Genomic DNA, 14,622 nt, shown 5'->3' with positions numbered 1-14,622 from the left:
GCTGCATGTGTCTGGTCACGTTCCAGCTCCAGAGGGTGGCTCAGGCCAAGGGAAGGCCAGGGGAGGAGGGTCACAGTGTGGAGAAGAGGAGGGAGGGTTGGAGTCACTTGTAGATGGGTCATGGGAGGCACTTGGCCAGGAGGGCAAGGGTAGGGGAGCCAACAGGGGTTTGTGCAGAACAAAAGATGTGACGGACACAAGGCCCCAGATTCTGCACAGCAGTGTCACTCGTGTCTCAGGAGAGAGCTTGAGGCCCCGGGTCGCTGGGGCTGAGGCCTGGTGCGGGGTGAGAAGGGCAGGGGACACAAGCACAGGGGAGGGAGGAGCCAGGGGCTGTGGGGAGCAGAGCTGAGCTGCGGTGGAGAAAGGCTTCAAAACCCACTTCCCCTGCCCTGCCCTTCCGCAAACTGTTTAACAAACAGGACATCCTGTAAACACAGACGCAAGGTGGCCTGTGAACCCTGGGGGGTGGCCGTCCATTCCCATTTCCTCCTGGAGATCAGGACCAGCCACCCCAGCCAACACGACTGCCCTTTGGAAGGACTGCCCAGGGCAAATAGCGTCACTGCCACAAAATGGAGAGAGGCTTGTGGCCAGAGCCCAAGAGGTCTCCTAGGCTCCTCTTGGTTCTAATGAAATGAGAGCCACCAGCAGGACCAGCAAAGGGCTCAGGCCCTGGGGGGGGCGAACGTGTGAGGCTCCCACTGGATTAGTAACCCAACTGAACCAGGGCCTGTAGAGGACAAAGGGAGTGTGGAGAGTCGCAGAGGGGGGAAGCCATCCTGTGATCTGTTGCAGAAACGGGCGCCTGGAGGTGGCTCAGTCGGTTGAGCGTCTGACTCTCCAATTTTGGCTCAGGTCATGATCTCAGGGTCATGAGATTGAGCCCCTCATCAGGCTTCACGTGCAGCACAAGTCGGCTTGGGACTCTCTGCTCCCTCTGCACCTCCCCATTCTCTCTCTCTCTCTCTCTAAAATAAATATTTTTTTTATTTAAAAAAGGACAGCATCTGTTATTTTGCAACCCTGCTATGTCATACTGAATTGAATAAATTTCACCCAGTTTTAATTTTCTGTCCTCTCCTTCCCCCACTGTAATACAGGGCAGCTGTTCTCGAAGCTTGTGGTCACAACCCGTCACACACTTAAAAATGGTTGAGGCGGGATCTCTGGGTGGCTCAGCCGTTTAGCGCCTGCCTTTGGCTCAGGGTGCGATCCTGGGGTCCTGGGATCGAGTCCCGCGTCCGGCTCCCGGCACGGAGCCTGCTTCTCCTGTGTCTCTGCCTCTCTCTCTCTGTCTCTATGTCTATCATAAGTGAATAAATTAAAAAAAAATCTTTAAAAAATGGCTGAGGACCCCCAGGAGCTTTTGTTTGAATTGTGTCAACATTTGCCATGGAAGGAATTAAAGCCAATAGCTTTAAAAAAGATTAATTCACGTAAAAAACCAATAAATCCGTCATGTTAACTTTCTTTAATGCAAAATGACCGTAGTTTTGCAGGCAAACACCATCTCGAGGAGTAGGAGGAGCGGTCACCGTGGCGCCTTGCAGACCTTGGCTCGGGCCGCCTCCCCCCAGCCCCTCCTCGCGCCCGCTGGGCCCGCGGCTCCCAGACGTGCGGCTGCAGCACGGAGCCCGCGGCGGTGGCTGCGGGCATCCACACCTTGGGGACAGATGGAAACAGGACCAAGCAGAGGACCGGGAGACCTGTCCAAATGCCCTGGGTGGCCAGGTGGATGACGCGACGGGGGGCGCCTGTGGCTTGCCCCCTCCTCCCTGGGGGACAGGTGAGCAGGCGGGGTGGGGACGGGGCAGGGGACTGGTGGAGCGGACTTATCATCTCTGAGCATCCTTCCTTAGGGGGCAGATCCTCTTCTTCTTTTTTTTTTTTTTTTAAGATTTTATTTATTTATTCATTAGAGACACACACACATAGAGGCAGAGACCCAGGCAGAGGGAGAGGCGGGCCCCCTGCGGGGAGCCCGATGCGGGACTCGATCCTGCCGCCCCGGGATCACGCTCTGAGCCGAAGGCGGATGCTCGACCGCTGAGCCCCGCAGGCGTGGGGGTGGGGGATCCTCTACGGGGTTCCAGCAGAGGCCTCCCTCCCACCGAAGCTGAAGGAGCCAGGGAGTCTCTGACGGAGATGAAGGCAGACCTGAGCTTTGCCCGATAACCTCCCTCCTGGCATTTTAATCCTGAGCCCATGGCAGGGACAGTTGAGGATTGCTTGTGGCAGTGGGATGGCCCTGGTGGCAGTGTCAGGCGGCCAGCACGGGAGAACCAGCTGCAGCAGCCTCACCAGGTGCCCTGGGTTGGGGGCAGCACAACTTCCCTTGGTCCGCGTACTTGCTGACTAGATCCAAGGCCTCCCATCACCGTGGAACTGCCGTACTCTCCAGAAGGTTCTCTTGATGGAGCCAGCTCTGTCGTTTGCCACCCTGAACCCCAGAGCAGGCGGCTGGGAGGGCCTGCCCCTTCTGTCCTGTGCCTGCCAAGGCCCGTCTAGACTCCCTTCTTCCACGTGTCCTGGCGCCCCCTCCCTGGCTGGGCTCCCGGTCCCTTTTTGACCTAAAACTGTTCTGGGCAATGCCTCCTCCTAGTTTCCAGAGGGGTCTAACCGCAGGGTTTTCTCCATTTCACCTCACATCCCTTGTCTCGCCCCCTCCAGACTCCCTAAATTTTATTAGAAACAACTTTTTAAAATTACAGGAGGTTTGTAACACAGGGGAGGAAAATCATTCACCATCTGCCGCAAGTTTCGTGATTCCTTTCCAGTCTTTAAAACTATCTGGCGACATCAGTGCAGATTGTCATTGTTCCCTGGGCATGTAGTGGCCCACCCCAGAGGGTGGGGTGTGGCTTTGTGCTTTGGCCAACAGAATGAGTACACCCGCTATACATCGCGTGGGGGCAGGGGCAATGTTGTGCTTGCAGGGGTTGGCTTGGCCTCTTGTGCTTCTGCCATGAGAAAGAAGAACATGCCCCAGGGAACACTGCTCTTCTACCTGGCCCCCGGATGGCATAAGGGACGCATTGTGGAGCAGACCTGGATCAGCCCCATGGCCGTCACGGCAGCTGACTTGTAGAGCAGGAGTCTGTAATCGGAAGCCATGGAGATTTCTGAGTAAAGGCTAATACATCATCCTACAGGAGAAACTACATTCAGAATCTGACACGTGCTAAATATTGTGGGTAGTCTGCGTTACAAGGCAATTAATAAGACCCCAGGCACAGATGACAGATTGTAATAATTTTTGTGGATTCATTTTCCATAACCTGTCACTCCCACAGTTTTTATCTACTGTTTTTGAGGCCAAGATGAGGTACAACAGGAGACAGTCCACCTGGGGGAGAAAACTTACCACTTTCAGACCCTGGCTCTCTAACACTGGGGAGGCTGGGTCAGTGTGGGGAGGGAGGGACCCATCACTGCCAGGAGGGGCTGCACCAGTTGTCAGCAAGCCCTAGCCTGAAACTGTAGCCAGGAGGGGCTGGGATCTCACTGCTGCCTCCAAACCCTTCCCTCCACTCCTCAATCCTACTCAAGTGCAAGCCAAGGTCTTTGAGATATTACCTGGGAGTAGAGGGGCGACCAGGGGCTCTCTGCTCCTGAAGACAAAGATTGGCCAGAAGTTCCAGGTGGCATTTTGCATATCCTGCTCTTGGCTTGTTCCCTCCCACAGGTAGGCTGCTGTGATGAGTATGATCTTCTCATTGTCACTTTGGATTGTGTATTTTGTGAGTGTGGGGAGGGACCGCATTTGAATCATGTCTGGCTCAGGGTAGGTCCTCAATAAATATTTGAGAAAATGAATGAATCCTTGTTGATGAAACATTAGAAACGTTACTGCTGCTGGAGGCTGCTTCCCATATTCTGAGGGCTGGTGTTAACTGTGTGTGTGTGAGAGAGAGAGAGAGAGAGAGACAGACAGACAGACACGGCGAGGGAGCCTGGCAGTCCTTAGGTGACTGAACTGAGCTGTGGCATCCTCGGGCTTTCAGGAAGCCAGGCTCCTGGGACTAGCTGTTGTTGCTGGCAGGCTCCTCGCTTGGTAAACCGAGTTATTGACTTCATTCACATGGCTACCAATTTAGATCATTTTCACTAAGTTGCTAATGATAAAAATGGATTCCTTCCTTCCGTTTCTCCAGTGATAACATCACCACTTTCGATTTCAACCTCTTTTTGAAAGTACTTCTTTGTTCTCAATCAGGAGAACACTATTCTCCCAGAATCTGGGTTTTGCCTTTCCGATTTCCCTGGTGTACCACTAAGTCACTAAGTTAGTACCCTGTACTTCTTTTAAAAATAACCTCAACTATTCTTTCCCTATTGCTGACAGATGAAAAAGTCTGGCCCTTGAAATAATACCTGATCTTGTTGGCCATTTTTTGGTTAAAGCCACTCTCTTCAGCATTCTGGTGACAAGTAACATTTTTTATTATTATAGCCCAGTAATATCCTAAGACTCTTAATGAACAAATCACCTGTTGCTAATTCTGATTGTCACTGAGGAGGTGTTACTAACCATGTGGGAAAATTCAAGGTACTAAATAACAGTGTCACCTTATGGCCTGGTAACACTCTGGAGCATGTCCTCCCAAAGGATGGGGCTCCTCCCTCTACTAACAGAGACCTTAAAATTGTGTAGACTGAGTCATCTAATACCTGAATATTAAGATGCGTGGGATTTGGTTCCCTATTCACACCTAATACTTTGAGAGGATCTTACATTGGGCACCTATTATTGGTTTATGCAATCTTTAAGGACATCTACAATAGACACGTACCTTCACATATAAACTTAAAAAAATACTTTAACGTAATACATTGTAATGCACAGAACTAGAATTCAACATAATATATATTACATTGCTAAAATATTCATATAAATATCATATGCATGGATTCATTTCATTAGAAAAATTCACCTTTTCTGATATTAAAGACCAGTATCAGCAAAGCCCAAAGAAAAACTATTTTAACAGTAGGAACACTAAAAATAACTCTAAGGCTTATAAACAAGTGGTGGGAAAGAGAATTCTTTACATTTGCTATTATGTCACAACAGGCACGATCTGAAATACAACTTGAGACTAGCAGTGTATAAAAATACTTTTAAACAATACTTTCCATAGGCATAGTAACCGTTAAAAAAAAAACCCCAGCTGTGTATTTATTTCATTTGAGGACCTCCTCTTCAACTGACTGCTCCCAAGCCAGCTTTTAAAGCACCAGCCTGGAAAGCAAGTTCTCTCACACGTATACACCACACATCACACACACAGACGCGCGTGCGCGTGAGCACACACACACACACACAGCGCCATATATTAAAATAACCTCCTACATCTATGGTGCATACTGATGAGTGACTGACAGGCGTCAATCTCAAACAAGGCATGAGATAATGGTGTCTGGAGCCTATTTTCAGTTCCAAGTTTGGGATGGGTGAACAAAGAGGCAAAAGTAGGGTGGATTTTGCATGTGTCTATACGGTTCCTGTTTGGCAGATGGGCGCTCTCCAGAAGAGCTGTTTAATCCGGCATATCAATATTTAACTTGGGAGGCGGGGGGACATATTTCCCAGGGCTCTGGGTTATAACTACCCTGGCCTTCTTTCCAAACATCGGGGCAATTTTAGGAGCATCTGGAACTGATGTTTCTTCGGCATCTTCACTATCTTCGTGATGCAGATCATAGGAAATGTTCCCATATTCTCTTAAAAAGGGGAAAATTTCAAGCAGAAACTGACAGAAGTCTCTGCGAATACCAAACCACCAATGGTTGCCTCCTTTTCGCCTAAACGTCGTGGCCATTAAAGTTATCAAAGAGAGCCAAAGGGGGACAAATATGGAGATGTAAGAGAAGGTATTGTGGCCGTCCAATCTGTGAACCAGCAGAACCTCAAAAGTGAGCAGGGGCACGACAATCGTTATCCAGCTGATGGCCATGGTCACGTGTGTCCTCCGCTGCTCGGCGACCACATCCAAGGACCGCAGGAACAGGAGGGACCAGACGATGTAATAGAGGACGACGAGGCAGAGGAACGACATGAGAATCCACAGGGGCACGAACACCACCAGCCACGGCCAGTGGATAATCCTGTCCAGCCTCAGGGCGATGAAGATGAACTGCAGGATGTTGACGGAGCACAGGATCTCCAGCTCCAGCGAGCGGTCGTGTCGGAAGCCCCAGACGCAGGCGGCCACGGACACTGGGGACACGAAGAAGAGCGGCATGAAGACCAGCAGCCAGAAGTGGGTTCCCCGCTCCACCCTGTCGCAGACCAGGACTTCGAACATGAGCAGCAGCAGGTGGATGGCCACGGCGATCAACATGGCCTTGAACTCCACGCAGGCCTCCCCCTCGGCGCGGTACCGGGGGTTGCGCGCCCAGACGCCCGCGCCCACGGAGGCGCCGGCGACGACCAGCAGCTTCCACAGCCATATGGGGGCGAAGACGGCCCAGTAGCTCCAGTGGATGACGCCGTCCAGGCGGAGGGGCAGCAGCACCGAGAAGAGCAGCAGGCAGGCGTAGATGAGGAACTTACTCGGGTTGAAGTCCTGGAACAGGCCCCTGGGGTTCATGGCGACGCCGCCGCCAGCCCCCCGCGCCCGCCGCTCCGCCCGGCTCCGCCCGGCTCCGGGGGCGCCGCGTCGCCGCCGCTTCCGGGACACGCCGCCTCCCGCCCCGCCTGCCGGAGCTGACGGTGGGCAGCGGCCCGGCCGCACCCGGAGGAGGTCCCGACCCGCGGCGCCGAGCGGCCGGAACACGTGCGCGCGCGGTCACGTGGCCCGGCCGGAAGCGCGGGGCGGGCGTGCGCCTGCGCCTGCGCCTGCCCCTGCGCCTGCGCCTGCGCCTGCCCCCGCCCCCGCCCCCGCGCCTGCGCCCCGCCCGCGCCCCTCGGGCCCCGGGCTGCGCGGCGCCTGGGAGCGGGGCGCGGCGTCGGCCCCGCCGCCCGCCTTCGTTCGGCCCCCACCCGGGGAGCGGCTACGGATGCGGCGCGGGGAGGGCGGGGCCTGGCGCGCCGCTGGCTCCCCCGCCGGCCGGTCGGCGGACGTCGGCGGGCGCTTCCTGGCGGCGCCGGCAGCGGGGAGGCGGGCGTGAGCTCACGTCCTCCGGCCGGCCCAGAGGCGGGGCCCGGCGGGGCGGGAAGGGGCGGGAAGGGAAGGGGCGGGGCGGGGCCGCCGGGTCCTGCCCGCGCCGGCCCCCTGCTCCCGGGCTGGGCCGCGTCGGGAGGTCCGGCGCCCGCCGCGGGGAGAGGCAGGCGAGGGCCCGGGCGGGCGAGTGGGCGCCGCTACCGGGAGCGCGGGGCGGGGCGTGCGCGGGGAGACGAGAGTGCGGGAGGCGGCGGGCTGACCCCGCGCCGAGGGGGAGGGAGGGCCGCGCGGTGGGGCGGGCGCTGCCCGGACGCCGCCTGTGAACCGGCCGAGGCACAGCGCCCGGGTGGCAGCCCCCCGCCTCCCCCCTCCAGGCAGACCCTCCGGGAGCAGGTGCTTCCTGCCCCAGGGCACCTGCCAGGTTCCGAGCAGAATGAAACGCAGACTTCTAAGCCTCGAATCCTCAGTTTTGCTTATTTCGCCCTGCCTGGATCCGATCGTCGCAGCGCGATGTTGGGAGAAGGGCACTGGACCCGAGAAGTCAGGAAGTCTGGGTTCTAGTCTAGGCTCTGCCGCCCATCAGCTGAGAGACCTCAGCAATGCACCCTGGTCTGTCTCAGCCCGGCTTTCCTGGGCGTTGGGTGGTTTTCATGGGCCCCCCATGTTGCAGCAGGTCTGCGATTTGGGGCACTCCCTTCTCTCGTGCCCACTTGGCAGACCCCCAAGTCCCTCCCTCTCCTCCATTCATCACCTGCCCAGCAGAGCCCCGGTTGCTCATCCTTCTGCCTTTCAGATCCCCACCCGTCCCATGCGGTCCACCCCTTGCAGCAGGAATGGAATGTGGATCCTCAGGTCTGAGGGAAAGGACATCAGAGAAACAAGTCAGTCAGGGTCTCTTTGGGGTAACAGTAAGGGCTTCCTGCAGGAGGTAGGGGCCATGGTCCAGATCCAGAAGCTGGCTTTTCCAGGTCAGCATCAGGATGCTCGTGAAGCGTGGTGTGATGTGGACAGTCCTATAGCCCTCAAAGATCTCCCTACGACTTCTCCACCTTCCACGTCAGCTAAAGGCAGTTGGGTGGTCCTGGAGGAGGAACTCCCAACCAGTGAGTCCCACCAGGCCTCTTAGATGTGTCTTCAGGGCCCCTGGTTTCTAAAGAACCCCTTGGGCGTCATTGTTGTTGGGGGGGGGATGTTAGCTAAGTGGGGCTCTAGCCTTTCCCCCACCCAGAGTTGCTCTAATCTGTTTTACATGTTGGTTTTTCTTTCACTGTTTACTTTTAAGAAGGGATTTGCTGGTTAAAACAACTTAAAATTCAAAACCTTTATACCTGTTCAACTATGAAATGGGCTAAAAAAATCACGGAGACTTGTTTTGAGGGTCAGATGAATCAATGCATGGAAAGCAGTTTGTATTCAAAGAAATGTGAGCTGTTTATACTACCACACGGGGGAATGTAAAGCCTGAGGAGGGGAGGGCTTGCCGGCAGCTCTGCAGGAAGGGGGGCCAGAGCCAGGTCCTCTGGACCCTGTTGGAGCAGTCAGAAATCCTTCCCAGCCTCCTCCCTGGAGTGGATGACCTCAGGGCCTCTGCTGCCAGCTCTGTGGTGAAGAGAGTGTGTTTTCCCATCTGTAGAGCTCCTCTAAGACTGGTGCCTGCTTCTCATCCAGGAAGGGAGTTTTGAGTTTGAGGCACCTCCCCTTTTCTGTTTTTAAGGGCTCATGGGATTGCACTGGGCCCCGCCAGATGACCCAGGATCATCTCTCTATTTTAAAGTCAACCTATTTGTAAACTTCATTCCATCTGCAAGGTCCCTTTACAGCATCATCTCCGTTAGTGTTTGCATGCACAGAAGACCCATGGGAATGCCGGGGCTTTTTCTTTTTTTCTTCTTCTTTTTAATTCTTTGTAAAGTAGGCTCCTTGGCTTGAACTCACGACCTTGAGATCAAGAGTCGCATACTCTGAGGCACCTGGGTGGCTCAGTGGTTGAGCGTCTGCCTTCAGCTCAGGTTGTGATCCCGGGGTCCTGAGATCGAGTCCCGCATCAGGCTCCCCGCCGGGAGCCTGCTTCTCCCTCTGCCTGTGTCTCTGCCTCTCTCTCTCTCTCTCTCATGAATAAATAAAATCTTAAAAATAAAAATAAAAAAAGAGTCGCATCCTCTACTGATGGAGCCAGCCAGGGCATCTTTAGATTTCCATTCTGGCCTAGAGTGGCTCTTCCTCCTCTGAGCTCCATGAGGGGCTGCTGCTCTGGGAGAGCCACAGGGAGCCCTTGCTGAGTACCCTCCACACACAGGCCAGGGTGACAATGCCGGGTTCCCTTGCTGACACCTGGGTGACTGAGCCACTTCCCCTGAGCACTTGGAACATGGGTGGGATTCGGGATTCAGCCACGGTCCCCTGGCCCCTTGCCCCTGCCTGCGGTAGCCTCCTGCCCCTCCTTCTGCCTCCCCTGCTGCCAACACACACACGCACACACCCACACACCAGTCAGGGTGCCAGTGGGCTAGGGGCATGGACTCCAGAACCCCTCAGGCCAAGGCAGGAGTTCTCAGGCGCTGGCCATCTCCAGCCTCTGTGACCTTGACAAGGAATGGAGCCTCGGCCCCCATCTGTGAAATGGTGATAACCTCACAACTTTGTAAGGACAAAATGAAACAATGTACCCACACCCAGAATTTGCCTAATTCCTGTAGCCCTTTGGCAGCTATTGTTTCTGCCTGGGCAGCAGATGGAGTGAGCCCCTCTTGGCCTGTTTTCCCTGCTGTGTGATAAGTCAGTCACACGTGGGGGCATCGTGATCCACCCCCACCCCCCCCCGCCCCCTGCGCCAGGTGCACCGTGACTCCCGAGGGCAGGGCCCGTGTCTCCTCTCTGGCTCTGCAGCATCCAGCTCAGGCCTGCGCACCAGCGGCCAGGAAGTTTGGAGCTGGAGCTGGAGCTGATGCGGCATCTTTTCCCCTTGCTGAGCGTGGAGCAAGGTCAGCTGTGTGAGGCAAAGCAGCTTGTCTAAAGCTCCTGGGTGTCAGGTTTGCAGGGAAGTGTCCCTGGGCCCTCGCGAGGACCTCCTGGAGCTCGCCAGCCCCTCATGCTTGCACCAGGCTCAATATTTCAAAGCGCTGGGTCATCGGAAGCTGACTTTGAGGGGCTCTGGTGGCAAAGGCACTAACCTCATTTTCTGGGTGGGGAAACTGAGGCCCGACACCCTGACCACAGTTCTCTGCTGAGCCCTGCCGTCGGTCAGGCCGGTATCCTGGCCCTGTTCTTCAGCTTGGTCTGGTGAGAACGGCCCCACTGAAGAGACTGCAGACTCTGGCTGGGACCCGTTGAGACTTAGCAACTACTGCTTAATTCCCATATTCAGTTAACAAATAGGTTTCAGGCATCTGCCTTGTGATTCAAGCTCCATCCTGACATGGGATGCAGCATGAGCAGTTCCTACAGCTTCTCCAATGCTGGCTCCTTCTCAGTTGGCATGTCAGCTCCTCCGGGGTGCTCTCCCTGACCACCCCACCTGAAGTCACCCCCTCTCTCCTTATATCACTCTGATGTATTTCTCCTCTGTTTCCTGTATGGTCACTAAACACATAGCCTCTTTAGGAGAATCGGGAAAATGTAGTCATTTAAAAAAAGAAAAAAAAAAAAACAACCTTCTAATCTTACAACTAAGATGCAGAAAATCCCTGTTAACATTTTACTGTATTTCCTTCCAGTTAGTAGTCTCTACAACGTGTCATTGCCCACGTGCTATTTTCTTCTGCTTTTTGCTTAACATTAATCCTAAGACTGGCTTATTTTCACATTCTAACATCTCTGGATCTAGCACTGCACAACTGATGTTGTTTTACAGGCACCGTCAGCCTGTTGAAAACTCCCCTCTTCCGAAGAGGGTTCCCAATGGCTTCTGACAGTCCCCTGGGGGCACTGCCAACTTGAGAAGACTTTACATTAAATTTAAATTCAGTTTCAGCATTTGCTGGAGGTGCTTGGACTCCAACCTGTGTGAGTACAGGCTTCCTCACATTCTCAAGGGCTACTTTGTTCCCTCCCTGCACTGGGGGCAAGGATAAGACATACTTGCTTCCCAAAAGGGCTTTTTCAACCCCCTTGCATTTGGGGAATAGCCCTTTGGGGTTCTAGCTTCCTTTACTTAGATACCTCTTGTTAGATAACCCACCCTGGATATTTTTTCCTGCCTTCCTGCTACATGATATCGCGGCGTGTCTGATAATCAGTGGTGATATGTGATGATTTGCCATCCCTAGAAACATTCCTCAGATACCACTAATGCATCTTGAGCATCTTCTGAACGGCTCTGCAATATCACACCAGGGGATTGCCCAGTATTCCACTCACCCATTCCCATTGGGCTTATTTCCGTTCTTCTCTGAGATAAGAGGCTCCATGGTCTTTCCTACTACACACAGCTGCCTGCCCATTCAGAGGATTTCTGTAGGGTAATTCACAGAAATTAGGAATAGGGCTGCAAAAAATTAAAAGCCAACTGAAAACCAGGACTGGTTTTGACGTGCAAGTTGCCCCCTGCGGGGTCAGTGGTCTTTTTGGGCTCAACCACGATAACCTCCAAATGTGGAGAAGTGTGATAAGCGGAGCACTGGGAAATTTAATTTGAGGCATTTAGATAGAGTTAAGTATTACTAATTCAAACTGATTTTTGTGTTTGTGTGGGTATGGATGGGAAACTTCTGAGTTATGGAATATTGTTGAACAAATGGTGGATAATTCAGTTATCAGTTGTTTGCATTTAAATCGGTTCCACTTAAATATTTTAAGCAGTTTACATGTGTGATTTCAGCTTTCTTCTCCAGCACTTCTCTTAGCACTATTAATTTACTTGGCATAGAATCTTTTTGTTTTACAAAGGTGATCCTTAGTCCTGTTCTCACCTGGATTTGTGGGCAATTCGTGGGTAAAGTGTTCTAGATGAATGAGGTTTTAATTGGGGGTCAGAAATGGACACTTGTAAAATTGTAATCCCAATTGCACTATGAATTGTTCTTTATTATTTCCTGGACTGGGGCTGAGTAGCAGACAATCACTGACAGGCATATGCTTCTGCAGGTCATTCGGAGCCAGGCCCCCGGAGTTACCCTGTGCATAGTTTGGAGCTCTTGCCTTGGACGGGCTGTCAGCCCAGCAGCACAGGAGGCAGACAGCACAACATGGGGCACAAGAGTCTGCATTCCCTACTTGAAACCTTCAGTGGCTTCTCATTTCTTGGGGAAAATCCACATGCCTTACCATGCTCTTCAAGGCTCTGGTTGCCTGGCCTCAGCTTATCCCTCTCATCTCATCCTACCAGCTTGCTGGGCTCCTGTGGCCATGCCAGCTTCTTTCTGTTCCTCAAACTCCCAGACCCTGGGGTACCTGGGAGGCTCAGTGGTTGAGCATCTGCCTTTGGCTCAGGTCATGATCCTGGCGTCCTGGGATCGAGTCCTGCATTGGGCTCCCCACAGGGGCTTGCTTCTGTCTCTGTGTCTCTCATGAGTAAATAAATTAATTATTTACTCATGAGAGACACAGAGAGAGACAGAGGGAGAAGCAGGCTCCATGCTGGGAGCCCGACGCGGGACTCGATCCTGGGACTCCGGGATCAGGCCCTGGACTGAAGGCAGACGCCCAACTGCTGAGCCACCCAGGTATCCCTAAATAAAATCTTAAAAACAAACAAACAAACAAACAAACAAACCCAAAGCCCAGACCATTGCTGCACTAGGGGCTGTCATCAATTTGTGTGTTGGATAGATACCTTCATGAGGAGATGTAACTTGGGGAGCCTGGGCCTGCACATATGCTTCAAGCCACCCGCCTTGAAGTGTGTTGTAGGCTGTAGCCAGGCCTCTGCTTGGCCCCAGTGTGTGTGAGGCCCTGTGGCCCCTGTCGCCAAGGACTGATTACTCTTCTGGGTAGTCAAAGAACACAAACATGAAACACTGAACCACCCTGAAAGAGCCAGAGAGTGAACCAGAGGTCACTGGGCTCTTGGCAATTAAAAGTCAACTAGAAACTAGAAAAAAGAAGCATCAGACATAAGCTGTAGGGTGAAGATTGAGGGACAGCTAGGTGATCAGGTCTCTAAACAAGACCACTGCTGGGGGGCTCACACTGTGTTTCAGAAGGAGCCAAGGAAGGGACCACCTGGATTTAAACCCCAGTTCTGTCATTTAACCAGCTGTGTGTCTTGAGCCCAATGATTCAGGCTCTCAGAGGCTAGGTTTTCCCATCCATAAAATGGGGATAATGACAGCTGCTTCACAGGACAGAGGGGAGGTAGTAGAGATATGAGGCTGGCATGTTTAGGAGATGATCATCGTCTGAACATAATCCCCCGCCCTCTGCCCATCCCCTTCCCTCCACCCCCCAAGCTGCTGCTGGAGAGAAGAGTGCCTGGCAGGGGGTGAGCCACCCTCAGATCTGTGTTAGAGTCAGGTGGCCTGTAACTAAAAGTGGACTAGAGCACCTGGCTGGCCTAGTCAGAGGACCACGTGACTCTTGATCTTGGGGTTGTGAATTCAAGCCATGTTGCATGTGCAGTTACTTAAACTTTAAAAAATAAATACATAAAAAATAAAAGTGAACTTATGTAACTAAAATAAATATAACTCAGGTAACTGGCACCTGATTCACTTCACCCTGGGCCCGGTTCTGCTTTATAGATTAAGGGGGCCGGGTGGGTCAGGAGGGGTCTCCCAGTGCAGGCCCAAATGCAGCATGTCTGGTAAAAAACAGGCAGATCCCCGGACCTCCACCCAGACTTACCAAATCAGACGCCTGGAGGTGGCTCCCAAATCCAAATTTCTTTAAACTACCCCAGTGTGCAGCCAGGTCTCACAACTATCAGCTAGGTGCCCCCCACCCCGAGAAACATTTTTAGCCCTTAGAGTCTGTTTCTATCCCCACCAGATGCCCTGTGCGTGTGTGTGTGGGGGGCATGGATCTCATGTCAAGACATCTAGGCCAGAGCTCATCTGCTTTCGTCAGAGAGGGAGCTTCCCCTGATGCTGCTCCTGCCACAGAACCATAATTCAGGACCACTCTGGGTAGAAATAAATCTTGAGCACTGTCCAGTGCCCTGCTCTGGACATCGTCTGCGAGGGGAGGAGACAGGGGTTGCTTTCTCACCGCGGATCATCTGAATATAAAGTGGAAATACATCTCCGAGGCCGGAGATACATCACAGGTTAAAACCTAGACCAAGCAACCCTTTCTTCTCATGGAGCAGCAGCTCCCTCCCTAAGAAAGAAAATGAAATTCTGCACAGTTCCTGCTGGTCTTGGAGTTTTCTCCTGTAAGAACATAAACGTTATTTACACCACTGAGGATCTTTCCAAATTGCCCGAAGCGGCTATAAACTTCCCAGCTTTATTCAGGGAGCCTTTGCGGTGGTGAGTTACTGTTCACATAATGAATTCCTATTGCAAATCCGGCCTCACCAGATTTCCCCCATGAAGATGGGTCATTTGTTGAGCTCTAAGTGCTTTTACAGAGCGGG

The 14,622-nt window shown here is 53.1% G+C and overlaps 1 protein-coding gene across 1 annotated transcript; it reads right to left on the bottom strand.

Moving 5' to 3' along the window:
* Positions 1 to 4,422: 4,422 nt before the first annotated feature.
* On the bottom strand, positions 4,423 to 6,688 carry TMEM185B (transmembrane protein 185B). Its single transcript, XM_025429117.3, has one exon. The coding sequence runs from the start codon at positions 6,594 to 6,596 to the stop codon at positions 5,544 to 5,546; it is 1,053 nt and encodes a 350-aa protein (XP_025284902.1). The 5' UTR covers positions 6,597 to 6,688; the 3' UTR covers positions 4,423 to 5,543.
* Positions 6,689 to 14,622: the final 7,934 nt, after the last annotated feature.

The sequence above is a fragment of the Canis lupus genome, chromosome 19 (assembly GCF_003254725.2).
Source record: "Canis lupus dingo isolate Sandy chromosome 19, ASM325472v2, whole genome shotgun sequence".
Classification (NCBI taxonomy): domain Eukaryota; kingdom Metazoa; phylum Chordata; class Mammalia; order Carnivora; family Canidae; genus Canis; species Canis lupus.
This window is presented reverse-complemented; position numbering and strand designations above follow the sequence as displayed.

What these genes read in the sequence shown, in the direction of transcription:
- TMEM185B (XM_025429117.3), bottom strand. Translation starts at nt 6,596, where the DNA reads ATGAACCCCAGGGGCCTGTTCCAGGACTTCAACCCGAGTAAGTTCCTC.